Source organism: Somniosus microcephalus, chromosome 23 (genome assembly GCF_052327205.1).
Source record: "Somniosus microcephalus isolate GS21.2 chromosome 23, FLI_Smic_1.0, whole genome shotgun sequence".
Classification (NCBI taxonomy): domain Eukaryota; kingdom Metazoa; phylum Chordata; class Chondrichthyes; order Squaliformes; family Somniosidae; genus Somniosus; species Somniosus microcephalus.
In genome coordinates this window covers 7,472,934-7,489,100 of record NC_141009.1, presented here as the reverse complement: position 1 = coordinate 7,489,100, position 16,167 = coordinate 7,472,934, and the positions used below count along the sequence as shown (strand labels likewise).

Genomic DNA, 16,167 nt, shown 5'->3' with positions numbered 1-16,167 from the left:
TCCAAGTTTGCTGACGACACGAAACTAGGTGGGATTGCGAGTTGTGAGGAGGATGCAAAGAGGCTTCAAAGCGACTTAGACAAGTTGAGTGGATAAATGTGAAGTTATCCACTTCGGTAGGAAAAACAGAAAGGCAGTGTATTTTTTAAATGGTGATAGATTGGGAAATGTTGATGTACAAAGGGACCTGGGTGTCCTTGTACACCAATCACTGAAAGCAAACATGCAGATGCAGCAAGCAGTTAGGAAGGCAAATGGTATGTTGGCCTTCATTGCAAGAGGATTTGAGTACAGGAGCAAGGATGTCTCACTACAGTTATACAGGGCCTTGGTGAGACCACACCTGGAGTACTGTGTGCAGTTTTGGTCTCCTTACCCAAGAAAGGATATACTTGTCATAGAGGGAGTGCAGCGAAGGTTCACCAGACTGATTCCTGGGATGGCAGGACTGTCATATGAGGAGAGATTGGGTCGACTAGGCCTGTATTCACTAGAGTTTAGAAGAATGAGAGGGGATCTCATTGAAACGTATAAAATTCTGACAGGGCTAGACAGACTGGATGCAGGGAGGATGTTTCCCCTGGCTGGGGGGGGTCTAGAACGAGGGGTCACAGTCTCAGGATACAGGGTAGGACATTTAGGACTGAGATGAGGAGAAATTTCTTCACTCAGAGGGTGGTGAACCTGTGGAATTCTCTACCACAAAGGCTGTGGAGGCCAAGTCACTGAATATATTTAAGGAGGAGATAGATAGATTTCTAGACGCAAAAGGCGTCAAGGGGTATAGGGAGAGAGCGGGAATATGGTATTGAGATAGAGGATCAGAAATGATCATATTGAATGGTGGAGCAGGCTCGAAGGGCCGAATGGCCTACTCCTGCTCCTATTTTTCTATGTTTCTAAGGCACGGCCACCAAAGGTTGAGCGATTATAATCAGGGATGCTCAAGAGGACATGTAAACAGTAAGCGGGTAGTAAGAGGCGGGGTGGGGCCTATTAGGGACAAAGAAGGTGATATATGCTTAGAGGCACAGGGCAAGGCTAGAATACTCAATGAGTACTTTGTATCGGTGTTTACTAAGGAGGTGGATGCTGACAAAGTATCGGTAGAAGTGGAAAAGATAGAAGCAATGGAAGGGGTGAAAATTGATAAATAGGATGTACTAGAAAGGCTGGGTATGCTTACAGTGGATAAGTTGCCTGGTCCAGATGGTTTGCATCCCAGGTTGCTAAGGGAATTGGGGGAGGAGATAGCGGAAGGGCTTGCCATAATTTTCCAATCTACCTGAGATGCGGGGGAGGTGCCTGAGGATTGCAAAATAGCAAATGTGACACCATTGTTCAAGAAAGGGTGCAAGGACAATCCTAGTAACTACAGGCCGGTCAGTTTAACATCAGTGGTGGGTAAAGTTTTAGAAACAATAATAAAGGGAAAAATCAACAGGCACTTGGAGAGGTTTAAGCTAATTAAGGAGAGCCAACACAGATTTGTAAAAGGCAGATCGTGTTTGACTAATTGAATTTTTTGATGAAGTAACAGGGAGGATTGATGAAGGGAATGCAATGGATGTTTGCTACATGGGTTTTTGGAAGGCGTTTGACAAAGTACCACATAGAAGGCTGGTTAACAAAATCAAGGCTCATGGAATAGGTGGGTCAGTGGCAGCTTGAATAAGGAATTGGCTTAAGGACAAAAAACAGTGAGTTATGGTAAATGGCCGTTTTTCAGACTGCAGGATGGTAGACTGTGGTGTTCCCCAAGGGTCAGTGCTGGGGCCACTGCTTTTTTTGATATATATAAATGACCTGGATATTGGAATACAAGTAGAATTTCTAAATTTGCTGATGACACCAAACTTGGGGGTGTGGCAAACAGTGAGGATGACACCAATCGAGTGCAACAGGACATAGAAAGGCTAGCAGAATGGGCAGACAAGTGGCAGATGGGATTTAATAGAGAAGTGTGATGTGATGCATTTTGGCAGAAGGAACAGGGAGAGGCATATGGGATCTTGGGCTTCATAAACAGAGGTATTGAGTACAAAAGTAGAGAAGTTATGCTGAACCTTTATAAAGCGCTAATTAGGCCACAACTGGAGTATTGCGTCCAGTTCTGGTCACCACACTTTAGGAAGGATGTGAAGGCCCTTGAGAGGGTGCAGAGGAGATTTACCAGAATGGTTCCGGGGATGGGGGATCTTAGCTATAAGGACAGGTTGGAGAAGCTGGATTTGTTTTCATTAGAGCAAAGGAGGTTGAGGGGTGATTTGATAGAGGTGTACAAGATTATGACGGGTTTGGATAGGCTAGACGGGGAAAAGCTGTTCCCACTAGTTGATGGTACAGGGATTAGGGGACACAGATTTAAGGTTTTGGGCAAGAGATACAGGGGGGATGTGAGGAAAAACGTTTTTACACAGCGAGTGGTGATGACCTGGAACTCGCTGCCGACGGAAGTGGTGGAAGCGGAGACACTCGATGTTTTCAAGGGGAGACTGGATAGGCACTTGAGGAAAATAAACTTGCAGGGTTACGGGGATAGAGCGGGGGAATGGGACTGACTGGATTGCTCTACAGAGAGCCGGCACGGACTCGATGGGCCGAATGGCCTCCTTCTGTGCCGTTATGACGCTTCTGCCTGTGAATAGACCTGAGCCACGTTGAGCACTGGGATGGTGTGGTCACGGGGGATTTACTCCGTCATTGAAGAGTTGCTGCAGGAAGGCGCTGCAACCAGGCAGGGTCATTCCTCAATACATGCGCGCTCAGGAATAGAACTGAAATGTGAGGGTGATTGGGGTGAGGTGGGGGGGGAGAGAATAAAAGGCCATTAGACATTACTGTTGACGTTACTCTCTTTCCTCCTTTATGACGCTTCTTAAAACCTACCTCTTTGACCAAGCTTTTGGTCACCTGCCCTAATTTATCCTTATGTGGATCGGTGTCAAATTTTTTGTCTTAAAATACTCCTGTGCAGCGCCTTGAGACGTTTTTATACGTTAAAGGCGCTATATAAATACAAGTTGTTGTCATTGTGTGTGATGAGCACAATCCGTGGAAAGAATTAAAGTTCGGCTTCCAAAGTCTAAAAGCAAGTTAAAAAAAAAATATCGTTACCAGTTGCAGAACTTGTTCGCGCGCTGGGGAACGAGTGTGTTAGATGAGCAGAGGATTCCGCCAATTCTTCTGCCGAGCTGGATTGCTCAGGGGATGACTTGGTCTCGGGCGATGACGACGTTGAAGGATCTAAACCCCAGAACCTACAAAGCAGAGCAATTCCATCACTGCTGAACACAGCAGGCACTAAAAACCATCCACTTGACCAGAAGTAGCAGCCAGAACCATTAAAAGAGAAAGCACAGAATGGGAACAGGCCATTCAGCCCATCAAGTCCACACTTTCTGCAAACCATGTGCAGCCCAACCCATCGGGGACTTTACCCAAACCCATTTAATCTCCAGAGGGAAAGGTCTGTACAAATACTGAAATAAAAACAGTAAAATGCTGGAAACACTCAGCAGGGAAGAAGGCAACATCTGTGGAGAGAGAAACAGAGTTAACGTTTCCGGTCTTTGACTTTCTGTCAGCACGGTGGATGTCCACCGCTTTGCAGCGAGGCAAGAGTGGCAATATCGTGCATCCTGCCCAATGGGCACCCTTTGAGAGCCCAAGAACAATGCCAACTGCCTTCAATGGTACCTGTAACCGATGGCAGAGCTCGTGTCTCAGTCTATCATGGTTGAGTATAGAAGATTAAGGGATGATCTGATCGAGGTGTTTAAGATGATTAAAGGAGTGGATAGGATAGATCGAGAGAAACTATTTCCTCTGGTGGGGGGGGAAAAGAGTTCAGAACAAGAGAACAAAACCTTAAGAACATAAGAATTAGGAGCAGGAGTCGGCCATACGACCCCTCGAGCCTGCTCCGCCATTCAATATCATGGCTGATCATCTACCTCAACTCCACTTTCCTGCACTATCCCCATATAGTCCAAAAATCTATCGCTCTCAGCCTTGAATATACTGAACTGAGCCTCCACAGCCCTCTGGGGTAGAGACTTCCGAAGATTCACAGCCCTCCGAGTGAAGAAATTGCTCCTCATCTCAGTCCTAAATGGCCAACTCCCTAAAATTAGTGTTAGGCTGCTATGGGGTGATGTCAGGAAGCACTTCTTCACACAAAGGGTAATGGAAATCTCCCAAAAAGCTGTCAATGCTGAGGGTCAATTGAAAATTTCAAAACTGAGATGGATTGTTTTTTGTTAGGTATGGGTATTAAGGGTTATGGAGCCAAGGCAGGTAAATGGAATTAAGATCAGCCATGATCTCACTGAATGGTAGAACAGGCTCGAAGGGCTGAATGGCCTCCTCCTGTTCCTATGTTAAAACTAGGTTGTCAGATTCCAGTGCACCGTGAAGCCAAGGTTCGTGGGTTACCTTTACTAAGCAGCACCTTCGCATTCTTGAATCCAAGTGGATAATATTGAGATTCGACAGCCAATTTTAAACAGGCCAAGTGTGGCTGCTTCAAGCAAAATTCATTCAGATTTTTTTTAATTTGACACATTCAGACAAGATGATTAGAACTCAGTACACTTAAAAGAGTACTGTGCACAGTTCAGGTCTTCATGTTACAAAGAATTTTGCAGTACTAGAGAAGTTGCAAAAAAAAATAAAAGATTTATACGGATGATAGCAGAACTGAGAGGTTATACCTATTGGGAAAGACTGAACAAGCTGGGGCTCCTTTCTCTGGAGAGAAGGCTGAGCGGTGACCTGATAGAGGTCTTTAAAAATTTTCTGATATACATTCATGGGATGTGGGCATCGCTGGCAAGGCCGGCATTTATTGCCCATCACTAGTTGCCCTTGAGGTGGTGGTAGTGAGCCGCCTTCTTGAACCGCTGCAGTCCGTGTGGTGATGGGACTCCCACAGTGCTGTTAGGGAGGGAGTTCCAGGATTTTGACCCAGTGACGATGAAGGAACGGCGATATACAGGTTGAACCCTGGTAATCCGGCACCCGACGGTCCGGCACCTTCAGTGGTCCGGCACGAGGAAGGTCCTGCTGTCACATTCCCTATGTCTCTGTTTTCTATAGGGTACTGAATTTGGATGATCAGCCATGATCTCATTGAATGGCGGAGTAGGCTCGAAGGGCCGAATAGCCTACTCCTGCTCCTATCTTCTATGTCTATGTCTCCCTGGGATGGGTCCAGCTCGGGTCCCGGGACCGCCGCCAGGTCAGGATCAGCGCCTGGATCGCGCAGCATCACCGACGGCTCGGCGGAGCCCGAGCAGCCTGTGGGCGGCGGGGGCACAGGGAGGGCAGCAGCAGGAAGAGGAGGAGCAGGTGGTGGCGGTGTTTGTGGTGACTTTCGACACCTTCAGTGGTTCGTAATTTTCAATGGTCCGGCACCGGCCTGGTCCCGAGGGTGCCGGATTACCGGGGTCCAACCTGTATTTCCAACTAGGATGGTGTGTGACTTGGAGGGGAACTTGGAGGTGATGGTGTTCCCATGCGCCTGCTGCCCTTGTCCTTCTAGGTGGAAAAGGTCGTGGGTTTGGGAGGTGCTACCGAAGAAGCCTTGGCGAGTTGCTGCAGTGCATCTTGTAGATGGTACACACTGCAGCCACGGTACGCCGGTGGTGGAGGGAGTGAATGTTTAAGGTGGTGGATGGGGTGCCAATCAAGCGGGCTGCTTTGTCCTGGATGGCGTTGAGCTTCTTGAGTGTTGTTGGAGCTGCACTCATCCAGGCAAGTGGAGAGTATTCCATCTCACTCCTGACTTGTGCCTTGTAGATGGTGGAAAGGCTTTGGGGAGACAGATGGGGAGACACTCGCTGCAGAATACCCAGCCTCTGACCTGCTCTTGTTGCCACAGTATTTATGTGGCTGGTCCAGTTAAGTTTCTGGTCAATGGTGACCCCCCAGGATGCTGATGGTGGGGGATTCAGCGATGGTAAGGCTGTTGAATGTCAAGGGGTGGTGGTTAGACTCTCGCTTGTTGGAGATAGTCATTGCCTGGCACTTGCGTGGCGCAAATGTTAACTGGCACTTATCAGCCCAAGCCTGAATGTCGTCCAGGTCTTGTTGCATGCAGGCATGGACTGCTTCATTATCTGAGGAGTTGCGAATGGCACTGAACAGTGTGCAGTCATCAGCGAACATCCCCATTTCTGACCTTATGTTGGAGGGAAGGTCATTGATGAAGCAGTTGAAGATGGTTGGGCCTAGGACGCTGCCCTGAGGAACTCCTGCAGCGATGTCCTGAGGCAGTGATGATTGACCTCCAACTACCACAACCATCTTCCTTTGTGCTAGGTATGACTCCAGCCAGTGGAGAGTTTTCCACTGAAAGGGTTTGATAGGGTAGGCGTAGAGAAGATGTTTCCACTTGTGGGGGAGACCAGAACTCGGGGCCATAAATATAAGATAGTCACTAATAAATCCAATAAGGAGTTCAGGAGAACCTTCTTTGCCCAGACAGTGGCAAGAATGTGCTGTGAAGGAATAAGCCATATAACCTATTCAGAAAAAGACACTACCTTATGAAAGAATTCTGGTCTTATTAAAACATGACAAACTGGGTTTGGAAATTTAGAAACCGAACGATGAAACAGCTGTGAAAGCATTCTGGCTATTGAGATAAGACAGTTGTTGACTCTGAATAAATAACCTTATTGAAACAGAAGGTGAAGGGCTCCGACAGGCTGACTTTTTGGGAACAAAACAATGGTTCACTCTGGATACGGTGTTTTAATTTAAACTTTGTAAAGATGGCACATAAGATAAGGAACATCTGTCCTCGTAAAGGTGACAAAGTAAGGAACACCTGTCGTCACACCGTTTTTATATGGTAAACCTGGAGATGAGACAAGATTCTGTAATGTTACAAACTGATGTAGCAGTGGAGAATTGCAGAGGTCGACAGAAAGATGACTAGGGATAATTAACTTGCATCAGCAGAAAACCTTAAAGGAGATACCATTGGAAAAGGGTATAAATATTGAACTCTCAAATGAGATAGTAGACTCGCTTTAATCGGGCAAAGCGATTCTCAGCTTCAGAGGCTGCTGTGTAGTCTACCACTCTTTGTACCTTGGGGATCAAAAGGTATTTGATATTGATGGATATCCTGTATAAGAAACCTTTAAGAACTGTAATACTGTAGCGAAGTTAAGATTTAAAAGTAAGATTCTCTGTTAAAAAGATTTATGTTTTCTCTTTTTAGAACTGTTAAAAGTTGCAATTGACTGATTCACCAACTGTAAATTGCATGTCGGTTCTTTAATAAATCTATATATTTTTAGAATTGTCTCACATAAGACTTCTGTATCAAAAACTCACGAACTCAATCTCTGTACACTCTTTGGTGAGGACTTGCAGAATTCTGAGGGTGTTTTCTGGACCCTCATAATATCCGGGACATTACAGTCTAGCTAAACTTATTAAAAGCGCTATCTGGAGGACGGTAACATTCTCGGGTTGTTCCTTTCATAAGAACATAAGAAATAGGAGCAGGAGTAGGCCAATCGGCCCCTCGAGCCTGCTCTGCCATTCAGTAAGATCATGGCTGATCTGATCCTAACCGCCAATCCACTATCACAGAACCATCTCCTGAATCTAACAGAATTAGACACACGAAATAGGAGCAGGATCAGGCTACACGGCCCCTGGGCCCGCTCCGCTACCCACAGGGCCATGACCGATCCGAACCTAGACTCATGTCCAAATTCCTGCCCGCTCCCCGTAACCCTTAATTCCCTTTACTTCTAGGAAACTGTCTATTTCTGTTTTAAATTTATGTAATGATGTAGCTTCTACAGCTTTTTGGGGCAGCATATTCCATGGACCTACCACCCTCTGAGTGAAGTAGTTCCTCCTCATCTCAGTTTTGAAAGAGCAGCCCCTTATTCTAAGACTATGCCCCCTATTTCTAGTTTCACCCATCATCGGGAACATCCTCCCCGCATCCACCCGATCCAACCCCTTCACAATCTTATGTTTCAATAAGATCGCCTCTCATTCTTCTGAACTCCAATGAGTAGAGTCCCAATCTACTCAACCTCTCCTCATATGTCCATCCCCTCATCCCCGGGATTAACCGAGTGAACCTTCTTTGTACTGACTCGAGAGCAAGTATGTCCTTTCTTAAGTATGGACACCAAAACTGTACGCAGTATTCCAGGTGCGGTCTCACCAATACCTTGTACAACTGAAGCAATACCTCCCTATTTTTATATTCTATCCCCCTAGCAATGAAAGCCAACATTCCATTGGCCTTCTTAATCACTTGCTGCACCTGCATACTAACCTTTTGAGTTTCGTGCACCAGGACCCCCAGATCCCTTTGTACTTCAGTACTTTCCAGTTTCTTGCCATTAAGATAATAACTTGCTCTACGATTTTTCCTGCCCAAAGTGCATAACCTCACACTTTCCAGTATTGTATTCCATCTGCCAAATCTCTGCCCACTTACTTAGCCTGTCTATGTCCCCTTGCAGGTTTTTTATGTCCTCCTCACTCACTACTTTCCCTCCCATCTTAGTATCATCTGCAAACTTTGATATGTTACACTCGGTCCCCTCCTTTAGGGAGAGATAGCCCGGACCTTTAGATCCAATTAAGCGTCTTTAGGATTCGGCTACCTCAAACTTTAGTTGAAAGTGAACGTCTGAGAAATACGCCTGATCGGGGGTAGCCCTAAAAGGGCCAGGACGAGTAAATATCCCTTCAGTGCAACTCACTACCACAAGGAAGTTAGATAAACACACGAGGGAGAAAGGAATAGAAGGATATGTTGATAGGGTGAGATGAAGAGGGTGGGAGGAGGCTCATGTGGAGCATAAACACCGGCACGGACCAGTTGGGCTGAATGGCCTGTTTCTGTGCTGTAAATTTTGATGCGATTCCACGCGATAGATGGGATTAGTACAGGACAGGACTTGCCTGACAAACTTGGCATTAACAGATGGTGGCGGACTGATCTTCAGCCTTGGCGAGTTGTTGACTTGTTGACTGTCCATGGAAGAACTGGAGTTGACATCAGGTGCCGAAATGACGAAAAGGGGATGTGCACCATCCGCTGCTCTCACTTCGGGTTTCGGGGCAACCGGCTGGCTTTTAGGATGGATGGGTGCCACCGGCAAGGCGGGAAAAGAAGGCAAGATCATCGTCGGCAAAAGAGACGGGCGGTGCGAGGTGGCGTGCTGCGAAACCACTGAGGTCCCATGCGACGGCAACGTCGAGGCATGAGATGGCATCGATAGCACGGGAGCAGGGATCGAGGCCTGAGCTGGAAGACAAAGCAAGGCCCCCGACAACGTTAAAATGACACTTTACCCAAAGGAGAAAAGCAACAATTATATAAAATCATTAAGGCGCTGGTTTAATACAACAGAATTCTTTCAACAGGTGCAGGTGGAAAGAATGTTTGGTCAGTCAGTCATCACTGGGTTTAATCGAATCATGGAGGACAGGGGGAGGTCATTCGTGCTGACTCATTGAAAGAGCTAACCCAAGTAGTTCCACACCCTGCCCTTTCCTCAAAGTCCTGCAATATAAACAATTCCCCTTTGAAAGTTACGATTGAATCTGCTTCCACCACCCTTTCAGGCAGCGCATTCCAGATCACAACTCACAGCATAAAAAAACAAATCATCTCCCCTCTGGTTCTTTTGCCAATTATGTTAAATCTGTGTCCTCTGGTTACCGACCCTCCTGTCACTGGAAACAGTTTCTCCTTATTTGCTCGATCAAAACCCCTCATAAATATTGAACTCCTCTATTAAATCTCCTCTTAACCGTCTCTGCTCTAAGGAGAACAGTCCCAGCTTCTCCAGTCTCTCCACATCACTGAAGTTCCTCATCCCTGGTACCAATCTCTCCTGCACCCTCTCCAAGGCCTTGACATACATGGTAAATTAGTCTTGTATCCTGAACAAATAAGCTCAGGGTGCTTTTTAATATTCTAGTACTAGTATTGTCAACTGCTCAGTGGGTCGCACTCTCAGCCTCAAGCCCCACTGCAGGACTTGCGCACAAAATCGAGGCCGGCCAACGACTCCAGTGCAGTACGAGTGCTGCACTGTCGTGGGTGCTGTCTTATGAATGAGACGGTAAACCGAGGCTGCGTCTGCCCTCTCAGGTGGACATAAAATATCCCACTGCATTATTCAAAGAGCAGCGGGGAAGTTCTCCCTGGTGCCCTGGCCAGTATTTATCCCTCAACCAGCATCGCGAAAAATAGATGATCTGGGTCATTATCGCACTGCTGTTTGTGGGAGCTTGCGGTGCGCAAATTGGCTGCCGCGTTTCCTACATTACAACAGTGAGTACACTCCAAAAGTACTTCATTGGCTGTGAAGCGCTGGAGATAAATATTGGCCCAGGACACCGGGGAGAACTCCCCTGCTCTTCTTCGAAATAGTGGCCGTGGGATCTTTTACATTCACCTGAGGGGGTAGACGGGGCCTCGGTTTAACGTCTCATCCCAAAGACGGCACCTCAGACAGTGCGGCGCCCCCTCAGTACTGCACTGGGAGTGTCAGCTTGGAGTATAGGCTCAAGTTAAAAGGGAATGAGGCTAAGTGCATAGTTCTTTCAGCGAGCCGGTACAGGTGCGAATGGGCCAAATGACCCTCCTTCTACACTTAAGATTCTATGATTCTATCTACTTCTCCTGCTCGCTGTCGGCGTAACTTATACCTGGTTTAGGCTCCCTCTCTCCTTCAAGTCGCGGGCATTTTGGTGCATTTAATACTGCCTTGGCTCCGGGGACAGAGTTGAAGATATGGAAGGGACTAACTAGTCCCTCTGTTGAGAGCAATATCAAGACAGGGGCAGGTGCGAAAACCTTCTCATCGCCTGCAAAAAGAGCAAAAGGATTTTATTTAAGGATGGCAAAAAACACAACCGTACTGTAGATTTTTTACTAAGCAAAGAATTAGTTCAATTTAATACAAAAGCAAAATACTGCAGATGCTGGAAATCTGAAATAAAAACAGAAAATGCTGGAAACCCTCAGCAGCAGGTCAGGTGGGTCTGTGGAGAAACAGAGCCAAGGTTTCGGGTCTGACGAAGGGTCACCGACCTGAAACGTTAACTCTTGTTTCTCTCTCCACAGGTGCTGCCTGACCTGCTGCTGAGTATTTCCAGCATTTTCTGTTTTTAGTTCAATTTAATGTTGGCTTCATTCAGAACTATGTGAACAGATCCCATTGTGCATGCAATTCTCAGACGCCCTGAAGAGGAATCACAGCTTGTGTGTGATTCACATGCTTGGGGGGGGGCCCCACACACGGTGGTAGCTATTCTTTTCCCCCAGTGTTCTAAACGTGTCCAATTTGAACACATTTCGATCTATGATCCCGCGTGCCCTTCGCTAATTTACTATAACACTGACAATTATTTCACACCTCGGAGTCCCACCAATCCCACCACTGACAGGGCGGTGCAATTACAGCGTCACAAGTTTACACAGGCATTCCCATTAGAAATGTGGACAGAGGAACTGGAAAAATATAAACACAAGGAAGAACGAATGACTTTAAAATGGGGGACTGAATTAGGTCTGCAAGCCTGGGCCCAATTATCTCCTGCCCTTTAATTCCACTTCACCTGAAGGCTACAGTCGGGCTCAACTCCTGCTGTGCAACGCCATGGGAAATCGACTAGTTAACACAGACAGAAGGGATCCCAGCCTGACCTGTAACTGACCAGCGTTCATTTCGGGAAGGCAGAGAAATATACAACCTTGCAGCTTTCAGGGAACACAAACTTGTAGTTTAGCAGAACACCACACGGGGCATTACCTGGTAAAATGTGCTGCATCCTCACATTGCAAGCAGCACTTTGAGGGAATCCACTAGGGTGTGGAATATTTCATCTGTTATCTAACCTCCACTAAGTGTGTCAGCCGTGGCTCAGTGGGCAGCACTCTCTCTCTCACCCGAGTCAGAAGGTTGTGGGTTCGTGTCCCACTCCAGAGACTTGAGCACAAAAATCTAGGCTGACACTCCCAGTGCAGTACTGAGGGAGTGCCGCACTGTTGGGAGGCGCCGTCTTTCAGATGAGATATTAAACCGAGGCCTCGTCTGCCCTCTCAGTTGGGAGGTAAAAGATCCCACGGCCACTATTTCAAAGAGGTGCAGGGGAAATTTCCCCAGTGTTGCCGGACCGGGAGCCAATGTAGGTCAGCGAGCACAGGGACGATGGGTGAACGGGATTTGCTGCGATTTAAGACACCGGCAGCAGAGTTTTGGATGCCGGCAAGTTGACAGAGGGTAGAATGAGAGAGGGCGGCCAGGGGTGCGCTGGAATCGTCAAGTCTCGAGGAAACAAAGGCATGGATGAGGGTTTCAGCGGCAGTGAGCTGAGGCAGAGGTGGAGGCGGAGTCGGACGACGTTACCAAGGTGGAAATCTTGGTGATGGCATGGATGTGCGGATAAATGAAGCATGAAACACTCACCAATCTTGACTGACAACTGACTGGTGAAGTCAACGCCAAAACCCAACCGGCATGGTGTCGTCACTGTTCTCGGTCACCGGAAGTTCAGCTCGAGCTGCATCCTCCAGGACCCACAGCTCCCAGTTGACCTGACCACGGGATGAGAAAGTAAAGAGCACTCAGAGACTTGCATCGAATGTCCAGCACAGAAACAGGCCATTCGGCCCAACAGGTCCACGCAAGTGATTGTGCTCCACACCAGCCTCCTCCCACCCCTCTTCATCTCACCCTATCAGCATATCCTTCGATTCCTTTCTCCCTCGTGTGTTTATCCAGCTTCCCCTTAAATGTATCTCTGCTAGTCGCCTCAGCCACTCCCTGTGGTAGCGAGTTCCACATTCTCACCACTCTCTGGGTAAAGAAGATTCTCCTGAATTCCCTATTGGATTTTTTAGTGACTATCTTATATTGATGTCCCCCAGTTTTGGTCTCCGCCACAAGAGGAAACATCTTCTCTAGGTCTACCCTATCCAACACATTCATAAATCATAAACACCTCTATCAGGTCACCCCTCTGCCTTCTCTTTTCTAGAGAAAAGAGCCTCAGCCTGTTCAGTCTTTCCTGATGGGTAGAACCTCTCAGTTCTGGTATCATCCCTGTAAATCTTTTTTTGCACCTTCTCCAGTACCTCTATATCCTTTTCATAATATGGAGACCAGAACTGTGCACAGTGCTCCAACTGTGGTCTAGCCATACAAGTTTAACATAACTTCGCTGCCTTTCAATGCTATTCCTGTCGATAAGAACCCCAGTGCTTTGTTTGCATACTGTTTTATGGTCTTGTTGACCTGCGCCACTATCTTCAGTGATTTGTACATCTGTACCCCTCGATCAAACGGCAGCAGTGTCGAGTCATATCAAATATTCGTGATGTAATCCAGGAGTGCTCACTTCCAGCCCCTTCCCATAGCTACTGTACAGATTATCTCCATTTAAAAAAAAAATGCCTTTGAAAACAACTAGTGGCATTACCTTGTCTGGTTGCCGAGCAACGATGCTGACTTCGATGGATGCTGCCGAGGCGGCCAGGAGGAGATCCCTGTAAACAATGCAGCATGAATTGGATCCAGCAGTCAGCCTGCACCTCAAAACCAGACCGCCCCAGAGCCTTGACATGAACCTCAAGATTTAACGGTCTTCTATTGTGTAAATACTTCAGTATGAACTAACGTTTTAACGAACTCTTTTTGAGCGAGTTCATTTATGGCACACACCCGCACACAAGGGGTGAGGTATGCTAAACTTGTCTACTTTGTCAAGAACAGTTCAGTAACTCGGATGCAACTTGATCGCGGGTGAGATCAACACAGCGCCCTTAGTACCATCTGCGCGCACCTTAGCGGAAACTCTGGTCGGGGAGGACAGGACCAAACTGATTTTTAAAATGACACAATTCAACTCTTGCTCTAACTCGCGCTAAAAACGTGCCCGTGTATTTTACGTTGATGGTGACAGACTCCTTGACATGAATCAGTCATTCATGAAAGAAAGACTAATGAAATAATACTGAGCAGCCTGCGGGTGGCGCTGTCCAGGGAGAGTATAAATACTCAGGCACGGGCCCAGCTTGCGCAGGACATTCTTAACAGGAACTAGTGAAGGACACAACTAGACCTCCATGTTGTAAAACAGTTGATTAAAGCTTTGTTTAACGCTTAGGCCAAGTGCCTAGTAGTTTTCTTACGTCACTCCTCACACTGGTGCACAAGTTGTACCCCCGGGTTAAGGGACGAGGAATCCCAGCCACAAGGTGCGACCTGTGCACCAGATCTCATCGCTTGTGCCGTTTACCGGACGCCAACGCTCCCTGTAATTTTGTTTTGGTGCCGCAAATACCGCAGCTTTTCGCATTGAGACGCCGGCAAGCTGGCTGCGCGAGGTCGCTGGGCGCAGCGGGGAACCGTGCAGCTCACAGGGAACGTGGCTGCCCACGCAGCGTATGAAAGCCGGACTCGTAACGCACCAGGACTCAAAGTAGTGCATGTAGTAGTGGTGCTGCCTCTCTGTGGACACTCCAAAACACAGGTCGTTGAAATTCAGGAACTGCTCCTCTCGCTTCTCATCCTTTTTCTGAAAAAACAAAAATACGCAAACATTTTAATTCGTTCCCCCATGGTAAGACCTTGTAAATATTTTCCACATGAAACTGTATACATGACGTGGCCAGATATTGCGAATATTCATTTTCACGACTGACAACGGTGACGCGTGGCCAATTCTAAAAAGAGAAAGTCTACCGCCACTTAGTGTTCCTGTTCCTCGCTAAACTCAACCGTCCCCTGGGGGAAAGGACCAAGGCCCTTGACCTCGCTTCCAAATCCCTACTTTAAAGAACTTGCATTTCGATAGCGCCTTTCACAACCTTGGTACTTCCCAAAGTGCTTTACAGCCAATGAAGTATTTTTTGAAGTGTAGTCACTGTTGTAATGTAGGAAATGCGACAGCCCATTTGCGCTCAGCAAGCTCCACAAACAGCAATGTGATAATGAGCAGATAATCTGTTTTTCGTGATGCTGATTGAGGGATAAATATTGGCCAGGACACCGGGGAGAACTCCCTGCTCTTCTGCGAAATAGTGCCACAGGATCTTTTACGTCCACCTGAGAGAGCAAACAGGGGTTAATGTCTCATCTAAAAGACAGTACCTCTGACAGTGCAGCACTCCCTCAGCACTGCACTGGGAGTTTCAGCCTAGATTTTTGTGCTCAAGTCTCTGGAGTGGGACTTGAACCCACAACCTCCTGACTCAGAGCTACCTGTTGAGCCACAGCTGACACTGCAGCGTGTATTTATACAGCGCCTTTAACGTAGTAAAACATGTGTGAGGTGTGTGTTAGGGAGAGGGAGAGAGAGGGAGAGGGAGAGAGGGGGAGGGAGAGAGGGGGAGGGAGAGAGAGGGGGGAGGGAGAGAGAGGGGGAGGGAGAGAGAGGGGGAGGGAGAGAGAGGGGGAGGGAGAGAGAGAGAGGGAGAGGGAGAGGGAGGGAGAGGGAGGGAGAGGGAGGGAGAGGGAGGGGGAGGGAGGGGGAGGGGGGGGAGGGGGAGGAGGGGGAGGGAGGGGGAGGGAGGGGGAGGAGGGGGAGGGAGAGAGAGGGAGAGGGAGGGAGAGGGAGGGAGAGGGAGGGAGGGGGAGGGAGGGAGAGGGAGGGAGAGGGAGGGAGAGGGAGGGAGAGGGAGGGAGAGGGAGGGAGAGGGAGGGAGGGAGAGGGAGGGAGAGGGAGGGAGAGGGAGGGAGAGGGAGGGAGAGGGAGGGAGGGAGAGGGAGGGAGAGGGAGGGAGAGGGAGAGAGAGGGAGAGAGAGGGAGGGAGAGGGAGAGGGAGGAGAGGGAGAGGGAGAGGGAGAGGGAGGGAGAGGGAGGCAGAGGGAGGCAGAGGGAGAGGGAGAGGGAGAGGGAGAGGGAGAGAGAGAGAGAGGGAGAGGGAGAGGGAGAGGGAGAGGGAGAGAGGGAGAGAGAGAGAGAGAGAGAGGGAGGGAGAGAGAGAGAGGGACCCGGCCTCACCCTATATGAATCCAAGGTTAAATTCCTCCTCTATGCAGACGACCTGGTTCTGCTGTCACCAACTAAGGAGGGTCTACAGCAGAACCTGGACCTGCTGGAGTCGTACTGCCAGACTTGGGCCCTGACAATAAATCCCCAAAAAACCAAAGTCCTTGT

General features: G+C 48.1%; 1 protein-coding gene across 1 annotated transcript in view; it reads right to left on the bottom strand.

Moving 5' to 3' along the window:
* The window catches only part of nup214 (nucleoporin 214), a 159,804-nt gene that overhangs the window by 105,099 nt on the left and 38,538 nt on the right, over positions 1–16,167 (bottom strand). Inside the window, 7 exon segments of the mRNA XM_085965133.1 lie at positions 3,118–3,260; positions 8,953–9,298; positions 10,711–10,869; positions 12,474–12,519; positions 12,521–12,601; positions 13,486–13,552; positions 14,477–14,612. Coding sequence (XP_085821259.1) covers positions 3,118–3,260; positions 8,953–9,298; positions 10,711–10,869; positions 12,474–12,519; positions 12,521–12,601; positions 13,486–13,552; positions 14,477–14,612 — 978 coding nt within the window.